The sequence below is a fragment of the Falco rusticolus genome, chromosome 10, assembly GCF_015220075.1.
Source record: "Falco rusticolus isolate bFalRus1 chromosome 10, bFalRus1.pri, whole genome shotgun sequence".
Classification (NCBI taxonomy): Eukaryota; Metazoa; Chordata; class Aves; order Falconiformes; family Falconidae; genus Falco; species Falco rusticolus.
In genome coordinates this window covers 7,232,670-7,251,695 of record NC_051196.1, presented here as the reverse complement: position 1 = coordinate 7,251,695, position 19,026 = coordinate 7,232,670, and the positions used below count along the sequence as shown (strand labels likewise).

General features: G+C 42.2%; 1 protein-coding gene across 2 annotated transcripts in view; it reads right to left on the bottom strand.

The window, feature by feature from the left end:
- Positions 1 to 2,028: 2,028 nt before the first annotated feature.
- RRAS2 (RAS related 2) overlaps positions 2,029 to 19,026 on the bottom strand; it is a 45,942-nt gene continuing 28,944 nt past the window's right edge. For both annotated transcript variants that reach the window (XM_037402241.1, XM_037402240.1), the window contains exons 2-6: positions 15,934 to 16,021; positions 15,100 to 15,202; positions 12,018 to 12,126; positions 3,974 to 4,092; positions 2,029 to 3,483 (exon numbers count right to left, since the gene is read on the bottom strand). In XM_037402241.1, the coding sequence (XP_037258138.1) occupies positions 3,396 to 3,483; positions 3,974 to 4,092; positions 12,018 to 12,126; positions 15,100 to 15,202; positions 15,934 to 16,021 (507 nt within the window). In that variant the 3' untranslated portion in view covers positions 2,029 to 3,395. The remainder of the gene's footprint in view (positions 3,484 to 3,973; positions 4,093 to 12,017; positions 12,127 to 15,099; positions 15,203 to 15,933; positions 16,022 to 19,026) is intronic.

Below are 19,026 nucleotides of genomic sequence, written 5' to 3'. Positions count from 1 at the left end.
TACTTCTCTCCTCTGCACAATCAAGGTCAATTTATAATTATCATCTGTGTCACTGGCCCTGCTGCCCCTGAACAGGCCATGTCACAAAACCAGAGTAGCTTTTAGAGGTGATGTAATACTTCTGGAAATTCTCCTCTTCACCTGTATCCATTAGTTCACTTGTGAGCGCTGATGCAGAAGAGTTGCTAGGTCAGAGAAAGAAAATGCATTAACCAGAGCAGGCACAAGGAACTACAGCGTACTTCCATGGAAGCAATTCTTCCCGATTCTGGACCACCCATAAAACTTCACCAACTGCAGAAAAAGGCATTTGCCTATAAGCAGGTCAATCCTTGTCATTCAGTGGAGCAGCAGGCTCAGTGGTGCAATACTCCACAGAGAGGTGAGTTGGTTTGTGCTTTGAAATAATGAACCAGACCCTCCTCTGTGCTCTAGAAGGAGCAGGAGGTCATTTGTGGATACATTTTAAGCACCCCAAATTTCTGAACTGTGAGTTTAAATGATTTGTGGACGGAAGTAACCACAAACATAAGCAACACATCTTTAAGCATTTATTCTGTCATGTAAAGTTGTGATCAACTCTCTCAGTTTGTCAGCTAAGCTGCTCTCCTGCAGCAAGGTGGCAATGTTGTAAATACACAAATCATCCGAGGTATATAGAAGGGGGCTACTTCTTTTGAGAAGATTTGAGAAGACTGACAAGGTCCCTATTGCACTTTGCAAGCTCTGCAGTAAGGACAGAAGTCCCACTTTCCACCGTTACCTTCAGGTACAACAACTAGAAAAGCAAATTACTGAAATACTTCAAGCTGTTTCAAATTCACAACCACTAAGACCACCATTACTGCCCCCCCCCCCCCAAAAGTATTTTTCTAAATACTTACTTCAAGTCCAAAAAGTAGGATTGAAATGCCTACATTTAACAGCTCCTTAATATGCCATATACAAACACCAAGTGAAGATTTCCCTGTGCATTCTTTCCAGTAGATGCCTTAAAAACACATGCACTGCAGAATATACTTCTTTATCAAACAGAGCAGGTTCTATAGCAGTAGCTGGTGGTCCCCCTTCTGCTTAACTTGTTTATACCATGTTTACAATGTGGCTTAGCAGACAGGAGTAGGCTGCTCAGCATCAACCACCTCAAAGCTATTCTGCTTCCCATGAGGAAAAGCAAAGGTGTGGTGCTCTCCACCTTCCCTATGCATTACAGAGTTACACATTAGAAGACCTATTTATCTAACCATCTTCATTTTCAGATCAATCTATCATGAGTGTAAAGTTGAAAAAAGGAAAAATGATGAAACCTAAAGATTTTTGCATCTCCAGAGATTCAGTCTCAACACACACGCTGTAATTTGTCTCTTTTCATTCCCAAGTCACACATTTAGTGACTTGACTCTGGAGAGCTCTACATATTTAAGAAAACATTTGCCACTGGCAGTAATTTCTTGCATTTGACTTGAAAAGCGCAATCCATCTCCCAAATATACTTCCACTGTAACTTTTTGTGGAACCTTCTACGCATTATCCATAAGCATCCCTTCATCAACCAGTAACTTTACTTAAGGGGGGAGCTACCCACTCTCTCAGAACAGTATCATACAAGCTAATCTAAAGGACACTAAAAATTTAAATTCCTCTGCTACGCACAGTACTAGCGGCACTTTTAGGTTTAATGCTTTGCTGGTGCAAAGGCAAGGGGAGCTTGTTCAAGCACTGTTTTCTCAGCAGACATCTACAGATTTATGGCAGAGCACTCTACAGTGAGCACAGCCTGGGAACAGAAAGAACTGTCAACCGGACCACTGACTACATACTTCAAGTCAAAACAAACATCAGCTTCTATCATCTATCATGATTTAAATTGGAAGGGCTTTGCTTTACTTCCAGGCTCGAAGAAAGGCTGTGCAGACACGCATATCTATCTTCTATAACCGGGTCCCATCGCTCCCTTCTCCCCACCCCCAAAAAATACATTACAGGTTTTGGAAGACAGTCAGAAAGAGGCCGTGTGCTTACCCCCGATAATGGTTAGATCATCTTTAATTCTAGCACCTGAAGTTATACAAGGGTTTGCTTAATAATCAAGTTTCAAAGAACTGTTGGACACATTCAGTAAGGTGACAACTGTGCAATACCACTCAGTATTTCAATATCAGGGACCATACTCTTGAATTGTTTAAACACAATCCACAGAACTCAAAATTAACAACCATCCACAGTTTAACTAAACAATCAGTTAAAAGTCTTACAGTTTAATAATTCACATAATGGTCAGTCTTTAGTAAGGGATAGTGAAGCTCATTAAAACACAACACTAGATTTTCCTCTATGGGTGCGTTGGGCAGGCACATAATCGGCCGTTCTTGGATATAACCGGAAGTAAGGAGAAGTTCACCACAGTTTGGCAAATCCCACATTTTGTCAGTTAAAAGTGAACTGTGAGAATTAAATACTCATCTTTACATATACACAAGTTTATGCTGTGAAAGCATATTTGCTTACAAACATATAAAAATACTTGTTAACTAGTTTGATAAGAAAATAATGTATAAAAGTATATAGCAAAAACATTTAATCATCTCTGACAATGGAAAGATCAAATTCATTTTTATATCACATGAAACAAAAACAGCTACAATTTTAGTTTTCCTTAATCCCTTACCCAGAAATACAAAGGAAGACACAATTTGTTTCCAAACAAATGATGTGAAATTTCTTAATAAGCTGAAACGCCTCAATCCAGAATGAGCTCAGGTATTTGGCCATATCCTAATAGTAGTAGTAATCATCCTGTAGCTGTTCTGGATTCATAAAATAAATACAGTAGACTGTTTTGGCCACTGAAATAAAACTGCAGCATAAATGAGAGATGAAAATTTTTGCTGACAATGAAATTCAGTGTAGGTTTTTCTTAAGGCTAGCTGAATACTCAAGTCTAATTTAACTGAGGGCAAAAAAAGCCAATCCACTCCTTTTTTTAAGGAGTATCCTCTATACTTCAATATAGGTCTTTGTAATAGCTAATGAAATGTCAAAAGTAAAAATAAATTAATTCACAAGAGACAACTTATGCATGACTTCAACACCTTGTCCTACACGGGTTTGTTTCATCTCCTTTGCGAATAAAACTCCACAAGGTGCAAGCTCTTAAGGGAGAGAAGGAAGGAACTGTGGTATTAAAAGAAGCAGCCTTAGTGTTTTGTTTTGAAGTCTGCCCCAGGATGACCGAGTCTTCTTCAAGAACTATTCTGCCAGCTTCTCGGACTAAGGCTATTCTGGTGACCACTTTTAGGACATGCACATATAAGGCTAGACCAATACCAGAAGTGATGTAAAATGATGGAAAGAAAAAAAAAATCTGGCAGTTGATAGCTTGTTTCTTGGGATTCTCAGAAAATAACACAATGGCAGCCTTTCTTGTCTTTTTCTTTCCGTGTTGGCTCTGGTGAAGGAGGGCACTCTTGTTCTTGAAATTTCCTGGAAACAGATATTTCAAATTCAATTCATAGAATCATTTTCAGTTCAGTAAAAATAAATACTGTATTTAAAAGTTACTGGTTTACACTCTTATAGAGGAAGGACTTACTTTTAACACTCAAACTACTGACTTAGTGATGTTTTTTTGGGTTGGTATTTCCGTTGTGATTTTGGTTTAGTTTTTGTTTGTTTCTTAAGAAACACATTTTTTTGCAGAAGGCAGATCCCAGATTTAGTTTTTCAGGTTTGCTTACCAGGTGATCAATAAAATCTGAGATTTAGGTGAAAAAATTATCTTTCAAATATATATTACATTCACATCAACATTCTTCCTAACACACAGGAGTATTCTACAATGGAGAGTACTGATCAAACTTTACGGGTAACAGCAGGAAGAATTTTCTCAGTGATTTCCCACTACATTTCGTACGTTTGCTGTAGCTATCCATTAAATTAGGGGCATTAATTATCTGGTCTCAAGTGATCATACCTTATAACTCTGACAAGTTCATGAAAAGCTTGGTCTACATTCAATCTGATTTTTGCTGAGGCTTCCATGTACGTTACTTTTAGTTGCCGCGCTAGCTGCTGACCTTCCTCTTGCGTCACCTGTAACACACATCAGTCATTAAGTTCAAGGCTTCTGCAGGCATACTCCTATCAGCAGACACTGCACATACACGTTAAGGATGTATTTCCCTTCAAACAATAATGCTTATCTGGCCACAAAATAGCTTCCACACTGTCCACGTAATGCAACTGAGGAACAAATCCATGCAATGAATGTTTTCAAGTGCAAGTGAAGACTTAAAAGTTTCTGCAATTGACAGAGATTGGCCCTCTGAGGCATTTCCCTCACTGCAGCTGCCTTGTCTTTGCTTCAGCTCCACGTAACGCCACCAAGTTTTCCTTCACAGGCAGACAAGAGTCCCTCACCCCTCAAAGCAAGGGCTTCAGCCAACATCTGCTGGACTACTAACAAACCTGCGAATACTATTGCTAAGTTCACCTTCTCTCTCTCCCAACTAAGTCTAGAGAAAAAGAAAAAAAATAATCAGATGACTACTTTTAAAACAAGAACTTCTGAATCTTTAGAGGAGTCGTTAAAAAAACCTGCTTATGACACAGCACAATATTGATACAGCCAGTTATAAATATAGCTTAATTACAAAAGATCTACAAAATCCATGAGACCTTCAGACTATACAGAGATACTGAAGAAACCTTGTCTACCTCTTGACTCCTTGGGACAGAGGAAAGGGAGATGAAGAGGAAATAATGAGCGTCAGAAGAAGTTGCTATAAAGTTTAAGTGATGAAGCAGAAGGCAGGAAGCTAGCGGACCATTATAGGAAGGAGGAATAAGTCAGTCACAGGGCAAACCCAAAAGGAGATCACTGCGTATTTTTGGATGAAGTAGAAAGCAGCGAGGTCAGACAACAGAAGGCCACCCTGAGCTGCGTCAGGCATGTGAGGCTTCAACAGAAAGGTCACCCACAGGGCCGGGGAGGAAAGGGCAGCTTTCAGCGATAAGAGGCAGTACACCAGCTCTTGCCAAGACAATGGCTTGTGGAAGAAGTGTCAAAGATTACACTGCTTTCACAGAGAGAAGTTAAACCATGTAGAGGACTGATGACGAGGACAAAGAGGAAAAGGACTTATTTCAAATTCAGTTTTGAAAAGGCACTCAGATATTCATTTACATTAAGAAGCTCTACAGAAATGGAAATAGATGGGAATAGAAAAGCAGCATCGGCAGAGTTCACCACAGCACAAGACACAGCAGCTGCACACACAGTTTGAGAACCTTCACACACAGCACCTCAACATTTGATTCCTCTGACCTTAGCACCCCTGCTGGTATTGCCTTCATACACTTACTGCTGAATTGAGGGCTGCTCTCCCTAAACCCTCATGAAGCTCTACAAGGAGCCCCCAGCACCTTGTGCCATTAGCTGGAGTAACTCAGGATGCATCTGCTGATCTCACTCACAGAAATGCTGTATTTCAGTGTTTTTACCACCAGCTGAAGCAAAAACACACCCTCAAAACCAATCCAACCTCAAGATCAACTACTAGAGCTGTATTTTTAACTGCAGGGCACAAAGTGAGAATGACTGGGACCCTTCAATCCTCCACTGCTGTCTGAAATCCGACTGTTATTCGAAAGTTTTTGCTCCGCTAGTTACAACAAATCCAGTTACACCCTCCTCTCTAGCCCCGTACATTGAAACATCCTTATTCCAATGCTTATTAAGGCTGCTCTCTGAGAAACATTCACAGCTGTTTTCTGGCACATCAATGACATTGCAGAATCCCCCAAAGTTTGTATCAGGGCTTCCAGAACCTTCTATGCATCTCTGCCTCACTTAAACAAAAGTATGTTAAAGCACAGATACGGCAGGTTCTGCAAAACCACTTTACTTTTCTTCATCCCTGCACAGTCTACTGTAGCCCCAGGAAGTGAGAGGCTAAAGCCTAATAAAAATAATTGGGAAGGAATGTACAGTCCTGAGGAGAAACTGAATCCAGTCTCTAAACACATGTGGTTACTACTTTCTTCATTATTGTATCTAAAGCACATTAGAGGTATAAAACAAAACTAACACTGTAATAAAGTCAGACTGCATTTCCACAATATTCTGCATTTAAAATGTTATAGATGCAACAGTGAAGTCCTTACTCCATTTAGTAGACCATCTGGAATTGTTTAATTCCAAAATAATCCTTTTGACAATATACTTGTAGGATTGACAAGTAGCTTGTGGTCAATTTTAGTGACCTCAACAAAGTCAGTTTAAAAAAGTATCTTTAGTTTGGGGCATACTACATAAGCATTTGCAGTGCCCAAGCCGTAAATTAGAGGCCAGAACATACCAGTCCCATTTTCAAAACTGAGGGAATTGTACCAAGCACAAACATAGAAGTGCTTGAAAACAAAAATATGAACATTTGTTTTTTTATTCTCCCTTTTCAAGTACGACAACCCTGTATCTGACAGGTTTTTCAGTAAGCATGATGGGAGAGCTTATTAAACATCACCAGCAAAATAAAACTAAATCCTTTTTCTTCAAAGAACACTGTATTATATTTTGACAGATGTAAAGACAACCACAGATTTTCTGGTAGTAAATGTGCACGTAGATACGTGTGTGTTGGTTCTGCAGTGAAAAATATCTTAGTTTTGGTAAGTTCAAGGCTGAATACGAATGGGAATCACGGTGCTTATCCTTTCTTACAGGGTATTTTACCATTTGATTTTGGATATCATTCATTCACACTGTTCAGACATTTGGTAAAAGTTTCCCCAATTATAGATGATGTGAGCAAGTCAAACACAGGAAAGCTTATTCCCCCACTCCCCAACTTAACAATCTTCTCACTCAAACAGTTTCCACTTGAGTTCCTGCACAAGCATCCTGCGAACATGTCACACACACACACCCTTCACTATCGTATCTGAGAACTGTCAGAAATACATTAATTTCTGAAGTTTCTACTCTTTTCTCCACCTAAAGCAGCTTACAAGGCTGCCTAACGTAACACCACATCTTTATTTTGCCTGGACACTTAGGCAAGACTACTTGTGTCAGCAGGTAACAGTTAAGCGCTTCCTCAAATTTGCCAGGAACCCCTTTCTTCTTCCTTGTGGTCACCCTGCAGTGCTCCCTGCACAGAAACATTGCCCATGTCTGCCAAGGGCTCCACCACTCCTAAAGAGCTCATCTGTCTGTCATCCTGATTTCCTGCCTCACCAGCCCACTCACGAGTGTTGCTCGTTCACATTTACAGCGGCCACCGTAATGCTTTCCCGTAAGGGCAGCTCACTACCCACTAATTCTATTTTGTCTGCGTTCTCATATAAGAAGCCACTTTGGTACACACAAACCGTGGTTAGGAAGCACTGACACGTACTCAGATGGACCGACTTGCTGTATTCAAATGCTGCATCAGATAGGTGCCTGGTTGCTAGTTCTCTATAAAGCTCAAAATCAGACAAGCCACGGGAAGACCCGAAGGTACGGCCCACCTGTGATAACACTGGCGCCACAGCATATGGCCATGAAATCTACCACCTCAAGAAATTATCGCACTTGTATGAATCTTAACTATCACAATAGTTAAGAAAAAGGGCAAAACAAAGCGTTAAATCTGCTTGGGCAGGCCACCACCCGGGTCCCTGTACCCACCCACCCCCTGGAATAAGCGACCTCAGCCCAAGCTAGCTGTGAAACAGTGACTCTGCAAAACCATCACATGAACTGCCTGCCTGCCAGCACCTGGGCTGACGCCAATCCCGGTCAAAGCGCAAGGCTGCTGGCCTGGCATCATCAGCTTTGCCCATCATCTGCCCATGCGTAAACTGGAGTTGCACGGAGCAATCTTGAAAACCTTGCTTTAAAGGCACGGATGATCTTAGCGCTTGGCCTCTCAGATGCAAAAGCAAAACGAAAGTTTCATGAAACCCAAGCCCTTTCCCATTGCAACCTGGATTTTCCTTGAAACCCTGCCATCTGGGGAATGATCAGACTTGACCCAGTTTAAGTTCGTAGTTACCTACAAAAAGTCATACATATCCTGCACTGACAAGTCTACTCCTCCATCACTAGTGGTTATTACTAAAACATCTGGTGCTCTACTGAACTGTCTTACTGTAGAAACACCCAGTGTTGAGTTGTACGGAATTAACTCACCTAAGAAAGATTGCTACGCTGCATTTACTTTAAGGAAAGAGCAATGAGACATGGTGTTTCAATTTTGGCTTCACAGTCACCAATCTGTGACTGCTTAGGGAATCTGGAAACACTGGTAACTTTATTCCTTCTCATGCAAGGATGTTCTAAAGATCAATGCTTGCTCATCCTCTAATAACTCATTTCTCTTTGTCAGCCTCACCTGTGGATATTGAGGACTTTGCCTCCCATACAACAAAGGGGACAAAATTACAAGCCGCCTGCTTAACTCCATTTGTCTACACAGTTACTACCCTAGCAAATTGCTACCTCAAACTTCCTTTCACCTCTCTCCTTCCAAAAACACCTGTGAGTTGACCTATAGCACATTACGGCCACCACTATTCTAGACTACACCTTTGGTGCGCCCCAACACCTCATCAGGACCATGCTATTGTTTGTGCGCCTCTGCTGTACAACTCAGTTCATGTATTTACTGAGAAACAGTCGCCACCACACAGGGATCATTAGTTACACATCGTTTGCTTCCAACTTCACAGTATCAAGATAGTACTCAGTACTGTGTTCAACTACAAAACAGTTACTTGTGTAAAGGTGTGGCCAGACCCTTGAGACACCCAACACTTTCCTACACATTTAATTAACTCTTTCTGGACCCAGCGAGATTTGTGTGTTCGTTCTTAGTATCGTTTGCTGATCAAAGTGCGCTAAATTAACTTCATGTCAGCCTCCCAGAGGTAGTGTGTGCTCTCTATTTTTTCACTGGTTTGCCTCCTGCCTTTCAGGAAAGGAAGGAAGATACCTAGTATAAGTAGGTTTTGCTCTAAAAAACTCATGCCAGCTACATGAACTTCTAAAAATGCTACTTAAATTCTGAAGCTGAAAAACATACATTTGTGATTAAACGAGACAGCTAAGACAACTTCTTGTCAAACCGCCAGCTGAAGTGAGAGGACTGCAGTGTGACTCTAGCTTGGCTGACCAGGTTTTTTGGTGTTAACAAGTAGGGCCTGACACACCAGCAGACCGAAAATGCAAAAATGGCACTTCTCACATTTTTGCCCCAGAATTACAGCCTGGGGACACCCCACAGCTCCTTCCCACCCCAGCACACCTAACCAAGGTGAGGAGGCACTCCTGCCTTTGCCATCGCAGCCGCCTGCGCAGCAAGCCTGCAGCCAGAGCAGGGTGACCCTGCTTCTCAGGCTGAAGTTTTCCCATACTTGGGAGACATGGTGGCAGGATTAATTCTGAGCCAGATCAGCAAGCTGGTCCACCTCACTGACTGGATGCCTGCATCGAAAGTTCACATGACAGAGCAGAAACAACCCCACCTATGCAGTGGAGACTGGGGCTGTGTTTAACATGCAGCTGATAACATCTAACTGCTTGCTGCTGCCAAAAGGCGAGGTCTCACTTTCTTCCCCCCACCCCAACTCCTCCCTGCTCTGCTCAGAGCCACAGTCCCACCCCTTCCCATGCTTCGGGCTCTGGCACTTGAATCTTTCTGCAAGCTGATTTAACTCACACAGGTCCCAGAAAGTTATTCCAGCTCGTCTGTTTTCCTCCCCGTCTAGAGAGATGATTCAACTCACAAAGAGCTTCAAGCGAGGGCTAGGGCCAGCAAAGGAAAAAGCAGGAATGTGAAGTCAAGAGGGAGGGGAGCCTCTCCCTTCTGGGGACCAATTACATCAGCTCAGCATCCCCAAGCCATTCCTTCAGCCTGACATAAGGCCAACTGAAACACACCATGTGAAAGGAATGGGGCAGGGAAGAGTTAAAAATACATAAGTAGCTGTTCCAGCAAACCCAAAGTACTTTTTCAGCTACAGATGTCTAAGCCCCAGCTTATGATGGAAGTCATACAAATCCATCAGTTTGCATGTAAATTGTGTGAGGGATAGTACCAAAAGTCATGCCTGTCAGCATCTAATCAATTATAGTAATTAAGATAGCCATAAAAAGCTACAGGAGTTTTTGGGGACATATGCTTTCTTGTGTTCAAATATAGGCAGCAGAACTGTGAAGTTAAGCAATTTGAAAACAGCTACTTTGAGCTTGAATGTGTCTGAGCCTGTTATCACCTGAAAAAGCAGCTAGGAATCAGGTAGGGAGGGACCAGCAGGAGAACAGGTGACTAGCACCTCTTTCTTCCTTTAAGGGAGAAAAATGCAGTAGAACAACACTAGGAGGTGGAAGACCAAGAACAAAGTTCTTAACTGTTCCTAGAAATGCATCTTCAGGATTACCAATGACATTTGCAGGTATCCTCCGAGACCTGGGGCTGACAGCAATTGTGTTATTTCCCTCCCAAAGCATCTGGCTGTTTGTCCTTCAGCAATTACCATCTGCAGAACAGTTCAGTTTCACCTACATGGTTTCCATGCCAACATTTGTGTATGAGATGAAGTACATTATGTTCCAGGACCTGCAGGGCTAAATTCGGGAATGGTAATAATGAAAGCACAATGGTAAGTGAAGAGTGGAAGTGTTTTGCTTCTGTCTCGGGGACAGGCTGACAGCTCTGTGCATGTGTCAGTACATGAAGTTACCTCCAATGAGTTTGTGAGCCAATTCTGTGGAAACTTCTTTCAAGACAGCATCTTTCAGCACAGGTTCTAATTTTGTCATGATCTTTCTACACAGGTTCTTGGGTAAAGATGTTGTGACAATCATGGGAGCATACTCACCGGGAACTTTTTTTTTAATACTCAAGGTTTTATGTAGTATTCAAGAAATTCAACAACGTACTAACCTACTGAAGTCTATAACATTTTGTGTTTTCAGTCTAGTTTTTTCTTGTTCTAGCCATTGGTTTTTGACAGAGGGAAGACTTTATTTAGCAAAGCACAAAACCTATGTAAGCACTTGCAGACAGAAGTTAAGTCATGTCCTGGTACACAAATCTGAGAATAGCTTATTGTTTAAAGCTGTGTTTTGCTTGTGAAACTCTTAAAATAATTACAGAAATTTTAGTAATATTTAGTTTACTGTCAGACAAAAAAAAAAAATCAATCATATTTGCTACCAAGCTTTAAGAGGCATCTTACTGTCTCAGGAGAAAATACTAAGCTTCCAACAAAATTAGTTGCTGAAGAAAAATACAAGTTTGATGCCTGTTCCTTTCCTGCTGCTATAGTAAGATAATTTTCATTTCAGCTCAAATCAGTTTGATTCATGAAAAATCAAAGGTGAATAGGGAAAACAAATTTAAGACCCCTCCTTAAATCATTCTAAACTAAGTGTTTTAAAGCTTTCTTAGAACTAAAGCAGAGGTTGAAATCTACTAGTTTCAAAACTTTTATTTTAACATCTATAAATACAACAGTAACTGTGCTGCTGTACTTCGAACTTTTAAAGTTTTAAGTCAGTTATGCAGAAGACTAGTGGTCAAATAGACAACAAATGGCTACTCATTTATACACAGCAGCAGGGAACGGTAAAAGCAAGAGCACTGAAGTCTCAGGATCGTTAGAGCTAGTGCTGGAATGCACTGTGCTTGGCACAGCGTGCTGTGGTGAGGAACAGAACGGAGGAACTGGACACGTTCATGCCTGAGTAATCAAGTCATGACAGAAAGCTCTCAGCTCTGTATGCGAATAGATTTGGTCTCAACATAACCCCACTGAGTCAGACAGAAGATGTGCCATATGTGGAATGCCATCATGCTTCTAAGATTCTTCAAGGACAGAAACTTAGTGTAGTCCTGTTTCTTGCATTGGAATTACTTAGTATGGTATGTTATTCTTTTCATTTGTTTCTTGTTCCCAGTCTATTTTTGGGAAGAAAACCATTAAGTTTCTAGAAGAAAGTGAGTAGTAACTAACAGCAAGTGAATTACCTGTCTTTGGTGGTCCAGATCTGCTTTATTACCAACTAGAATCATAGGAAACTCATCGCGATCTTTCACTCTTAGAATCTGTCGTTGAAACTTATAGATTTCTTCAAAACTGTAAAAGAGTAACAGTAGAGCATCAGTGTACTAATTCATAGATTCCCAGGTTCTGCAGAAGTTCATAAACAACGAGTCACCTATTTGGGCTTGCCCTGTCGTGCCACACAAGCGCAGACAGCTGCGGGCACCCCACCAGGGTCCACTAGCACAGCATGACCAGTTAGAGAATCATTCAACACAAACTAAAAAAATCCTCAAGTCACAGCACGAGCTATGCGCAGGACTTCAGGGGTGCTGCAGGGCGAGCAGAACACTTACTGTGTCTCAACCTAGAGGAACCTGGCTGCCAATGTGTTGCAGAGAATCAAGCGACCAGAGTCCATCCTACAAACACTAACTTTGGAGTTCAGCTCTAGCTAGAACATTTAAACTACAGCCTGGAGACCCTAGTGATCAATATTTCAGCTGGCAACCACCATGACTACTTCTAGGAATTTTGGGGGAAGCTGTAAAGCTGGAATATTTTACTTCTTGAAAAACAGAAAAATGGTAGGGCTAAGTGATCAGAATTCTTTCCAGTTACCAACTAAGTTAAACCAGGTACTGATGCTGCTCAAGCAGTAAGGAATACGGCAGCTGTGCTCCAGTGAAGGCAAGCAAAGCAGAAAGCTCCAAGGGCCACCTATTTGTCCTGGTTTCAGCTGGGATTGAGTTAATTTTCTTCTCAGTACCTAGTGCAGTGCTGTGTTTTGGATTTGGTGTAAGAACAATGCTAGTAGCACACTCAGTGTTTTCAGTTGTTGCTGGGTGATGTTTATACTCAGTCAAGGACTTTTTGGTTTCTCAGGCCCTGCCAGCCAGAGGGCTGGAGGGGCATGGGAAGTTGGGAGGGGACACAGCCAGGACAGGTGACCCAAGCTAGCCAAAGAGGTATTCCATACCGTATGACAGCATGCTGAGCATATAAACTGGGGGGGAAGGAGGAGGAAAGGGGGGACATCTGGCATTATGGCATTTGTCCTCCCAAGTAACCCATGTGTGAGCAGCCCTGCTTCCCTGGGATGGCTGAACACCTGCCTGCTGTGGGTAGTAGGAAATTAATTCCTTGCTTTGCTTGTGTGTGCAGCATTTGCTTTACCTATTTAATTGTTCTTATCTCAACCCTTAAGTTTTACATTCCTTTCCCATTCTCCTCCCCATCCCTCTGGGTGAGAGGGGAGTGAACAAGGGGCTGTGTGGTACTTAGTTACCAGCCAGGGTTAAACCACGACACTATTAAACAGTTAATTCTCGCCTAAACAAAGTCTTTTGGAGGAAAAAAAATAGAATCACTCCTTTCAAGTAAACACTGTTAAAGCTACACAAATCACTATACAAGGAGCTTCAGATGCTTGCAGACAATCATATATCCTTTGAAGCACAGACTTCCCAAGCACTATATTTCATTCCAGGCATATAGTCTGAAGCCATTTACACCTAGATCTGCAAACCAAAGTTTAAAAGCAAGATGACCATCAGTAAAAGTTGCATTTTGGAAAAAAAAAAAAAAAAAAAAAAGATGTAGTCAGACATTACAATGCCAACCCACTTCATCTGTGTAAAGCAATCACAAGAAGAAAGGTGAATTGGAAGGAAGGTAAGCCATGACGTACAGCTGGACCTCCGTTGAGATACCCCGTTTTAATACTCTGCTCAGAGGCCTGTGCCAGCTAGAGGAAGAGAGCTGGAAGTTACCAATGAAGGCATCTAGGTTTCTTCTTGTTTCAGAATTAATTTCCTCCACAGAAGCAGGACAGACACTTCATTGACAGGCAAGTCAAGTCTTGAATCAAATGGCTATCAGAACAAAAATGAAAACTCTGCTCTTCAGAAGTCTTTGAAGGATTTCAGAGAGGAGAGCAATATGCAGTTTTAATGTGTCAAGACCTGCTTCAAATCAAGGCAGACCCTTAGCCAGAGGGGCTAACAAAAATTTAGGTTGGGTCCCCCCCCCCCCCCGACAAATCAAGGAGTTCACATGAATACTTCAAACAACCTACAGTCACCTATAGCAAAAATATTTACGTTAACACAAATTCTCAGTATGCCTTAAATCCAGACACAGATCTCTGACAGAAGTGCAAGAGTCTCTTCTGGACAGATGAATGCATACATTTAGCAGCATCTTAAGTGTTAAGGTACAAATCCAATGGAAACACGCTCAGGCTCCATAGAATATTGGTCTTAATTCTCATTATAGAGCAGTTAATAAGATCAGAAGTAATTTTAATTAGAGCCTAGACCGAATCTTTAAGGCAGGGGGGGAAACAGACAGGGTTTTTTTTTTACCATTTTATTGCTCTTCTGTTCCAAGTGGAAACAAGTGGAAGAACATATCCCTGAGCACTTCTTTACTACTACATATCTGAGAAGCTCCATGGAGCAAGACCACAGCCAAAATATTAACTGATTGTCTGTATACATGGCAGTTTCCTACTCTTACAATGATCACGAGCTACCTGACCAAGCTTGTGAGCTTCTAAAAAGATTGTTTGATCTCAACTCTGCGGTTGATCAGTTATGCAGGTTCCAGTCAATTCAGGGCGTACGCAGTGAGCACCGCCTGCAAAAAAGTATAGAGACATACCCTGAACTGGATACACCCGTCCAAAAATCCAGAGCCAGCTGCTTGACACCAACTAGCACACGGCAAGGGGGTATTTCTAAGAACCGATCAGACATCACAGCATGTTGCCCTTAGTTTAAGTTTCTGTCGCTTCCAGGGAGCTAGTATTCTGGACTGTAATGAAGTGCTTGAATACAGTTGTCATTTTTTGGTGTACGCTTTCAAGCCATCCACTGCAAGAGACAGGCGCTTTCAGTAAGTGATTGGTTTAACAAGGGTTTTCATTAGCACTGAAAGAGCGTCAAACCACAGAATCTAAGAGTGATTGCACACTTAACGTTCTTGTTTGAGACTACTTCAGTAAAGGATAAACAGCAATTTAAGATTAATTACAACTTGTTTCAGTAACTTTCCATCACTTACCTTCCTCTATCAGTGACTGAGAAAACAAGCAGAAAACCCTCCCCTGTCCTCATGTACTGTTCACGCATGGCTCCAAATTCTTCTTGTCCTGCTGTATCCAGAACTGAACATAAGCAAAACATTGATTAAGTACAGTTCATGTTCTTAGGAGTACAGACTGAGAAAAAAGAGAACCCTTCCTAACAGGATATTGTGAGAGCCCCACCTGTACATGGTAACTAAGCAGAAGTCACTTTTCACAGATACTACTGGATTTTTGCTAAGATTCCCAACGAGTTCTTAGACTGAAGAACTCAAGACCTACCAAACAAACTGAACAACAAAGTTTGGTGGACTTCTGCTACTTCACAACCAGCTGAAACAGCTGGAAAATGCTTAGGGAGACATAGGGATGGGGGTTGGGAGGGCCGCTGGTTTGTTCTTGAAGAAGTCACTGACAAGGGAGAACTGAAACTTAAAGCAAAGCATTTATATTGCACTTGGGAGAGGCAGCACGCAACAGCCAAGTGATGGGTTTTTCATTCCACCTTGTCACCCAGGTAGCTGCCAGGAGTTATCTAGATTCTCCCAGTTCTGTAGGCAACTTAGGCTTCCAGAATAATTCTTAAAAAAACATGCAATTCAGAACAACACACACATACATAAAGCATAAGCAGTTCAAATCCTGGGTATCTCATTAAAAAGACAAAGGTAGGTAGCTTTCATCAGTTGCACACTTCCATAAAAGCCACACGCTGCACCGTTGCTTACCCGCGTCACGTTTTGTGCACACAGATACAAACAGACACGAACAGCTACGGGCTGCCAGCACCCTGCTTCAGCCAGGCTACTCACTGTCCAAGCGCGCAGCTCTTTCATCTATCACACATTGCTTGGTGTAGGAGTCTTCAATCGTTGGATCATAATCCGTAACAAAATAGGACTGTGGAAAATAAAACAAGTTTGTGTAAGGCAAGCACGATGCAGGACACTCATCGAGCAAGATGCTAGAACCGTACACCTGACAGCTTAGGGAAGATGAGCAGGTTCTACCCGTGTACAACCACGTGCTACTTAATCCAAAAAGCAGGTAACTGCTTTCCTGTTCCTAGTAAATGCTTGTAAACTGTAGAAATTACTAGCCGAGCCACTGAGTTTACTGGAATTCCCCCAGAATTTCTAGCATTTTCTAGAGATTTCTGGTAACTCCTACGATTTCCCAGAAGGAATCCCTAGAAAACTTTTGGGTTCACTGATTTTTAAGGTCTCTAGTAACTTTAAGTTTCTCTGAATTTTGGGTAGGGATCAGAAGTTTCCAGGATTTCCTTCCCCACTCCCAGAGCCAGTAATTTTAGGAAGTGCCAGGATTTTCCCAGCTGTTGCTAGAATTCTTTAGCAGCTTTATAACAGTTTCTAGCTACGACTCCACACAGCACAAGTGGCACTTCATTTGAAAGTTGAATAGAACTTTAGTGGATCATCCTTGTTCCCAGGATTTCTCTCCTGGTTTTAATGACTTTAAGCACACACACCAGAAAGACAGCTACCTGAAAGTAGTACAAGCCACCAAACGCCTGGTGTCACCCACTGCTTAATAAGCACAAGGCTCCACCAGATCCTGCCAGTCTGCCACAACCCAAGCTGCAGAGCAAAGCGCATCCTGGTACATCTTTCTAGAGACTCTGTGACCTGGTATCAAACTCTAGGCTAGCACTACTGCCTGCAGGCAACAAGTTCAGGTTTCCAACAGTGGATTTGTAGCTTGCACGCAGTCACAGCAAAGTTATCTTCACTCAAAGCTAAAGCACACTGGCACAACAAATGTGAACTCCTATCACATTCCTCCCCCTCCGTGCTCAACGGAGCAGGCACTCGGGATGTGTACTACCTTGACTGTTCAGAAACCAAGCACACGGGGCATGTACACACCCAGATGAATGCCACAGTAACGGAAGGAGTACCACCCGCGTATGTGAGTCAGTTCTGTAAGCCAGCAGAGAAACAGGAGTGCTTTAAAACTAAATATTGGCTCCTAGGAATCAAAAAGGGAGGAGTGCTGTTCTTGCATTAACAAGATATCACCAAAAATAGGGCGCATCTCCTTATTCATGTCAAAATTAATAGCTGTCACTGAAGCGTCTTTCTGATCACAGAAATTCAAAAATACCAAAAGACACCAATCTGTTCCTGCAAGCTTACCAAAGTCAAGTTAACAGATGGCATGGTTCGGAAAACAAACGAAAAAAAAACCCATGAACACTAGCCCACTAGAATTCTCCAGACACATCACTGTTGGTGCAGAATGCAGTTAACTCTGCTCTTGCAGGTACAGCCATATTAATATGGCTGTGTTTGTTCACGGCCAGTTTCAAGACGGAGCTGCCCAGGAGAGCTGGCTCAGTCCTTTGTCCTGCCTGCACCAGGTTTCTGGGTTAACAGCATGGACCTGGACTCCCCAGCAGAGCTCCTCGACCAGGCTGCAGCTGCCTTGCTGGGAGGAACACATCGCCAGTTTAACACACTTTACCAGCTGTGTATACTATATATAGCCTATGCTCATATACCATAACCTCACCATCATGCAACTGGCTGCAGGAAGAGCATGTGCAGGTTGCTGTTGATCTATTAATTTCGAGCTGGCACCATACTGAGAAACTGCTGACCCCTAGATCGGAGACACTGATCAGCTCTGCCTATCTCCTTTGCATTTTAAGTAGACATCAGTAAACTGTCCGCTCAGGATACACCTACACAGTAGTCTCAGTCATTCTGCATCAACAGCACCACTGTGTAACCAGCTGTCTAAAGGCAGCAGTAACTAAACAACCATGTTCCTCTGTGAGAAGGACAGAACCCTAGCTATCTCTCCCACCAGAGATTACTGCGGCACGTGAGCTGCTGTAATTCACTCCTTTCTCACAGTGTTTCAGAATGTAAGTCAAGTCGGACATTCCTGGTTAAGAAATGGTCTCCTCCCTCGTTCAGAACATTCATGCACGCTAAGCAACCAGCCCCCTCCAACCCTTTCCAAAACCCCACCCACACAGGACAGGAACCCAAACCAACCCACTCCCCCCAAAATTCAAACAAACCAACCGGCATGGGATCCTAAACACAGCAACAAACTTCCAAGTTTTCCAGCAGAAGAGTGCCTATTCGCAGGCAGCAGAACATCTCGCCACAGAGCAAGCCCCAAGATGATGCTATTCCAACTACAAGTTGTCCCTTTACCTTGCTTCTCTGAAGATTTAGAAGGAAAAAAACACTGGCTCCAAAACTGTCCTTGTTTTTTTCTTTTACTTGTATCCATGACTCAAGAAGTGCTATCCAGAAGCTTAAGAACAGACTTTGAGGCATGAATTAATAAACTATGAACTGCGTCCCAACTCTTCTGTGGTTTTTAACAGACTTTGAAAGATGGAAAAGAAATTCACTTAGATCAACATACAAGACCGTAAATAAAGCCATTTACAGAATCTGACTTTAGAGGGGACAATCACAAGGAATAGAATTTAGGTCCTATGTTTCATTAAGGAAACAAAGTGGTATTTATAAAGAACCATGAGGTGACTAAAACATGGTGTCACTACCAGTGTATCTAGAAATTCAGGACTCTGACTAGAAGGTAAAGCACACAGTTTGTCTGAAGTTACTCCCTATCTGTCTCCAGCTTCAACTCCCATTCCTCCATCCCACAGAATTCAGTTAGTCTGACCCTTTACATTGACAAAGCAGTAAAGTCAGTCAAGTTTTAAATAAAAGGGATAATTTGGAATCAATTTATTTCTCTCTCATGAATCAGTATTAGAAGACCACCTAAAGCAGCAGGTTTATCTCTAACAAGAGCAGTATTTTTCACTGACAGAGGTCAGAAAAAGAAAACCATAATAACCTCAGAGGAATTCTTCATTATTTTCCTCATTGTCTGTCCAAGGGCCAAGAACTGCA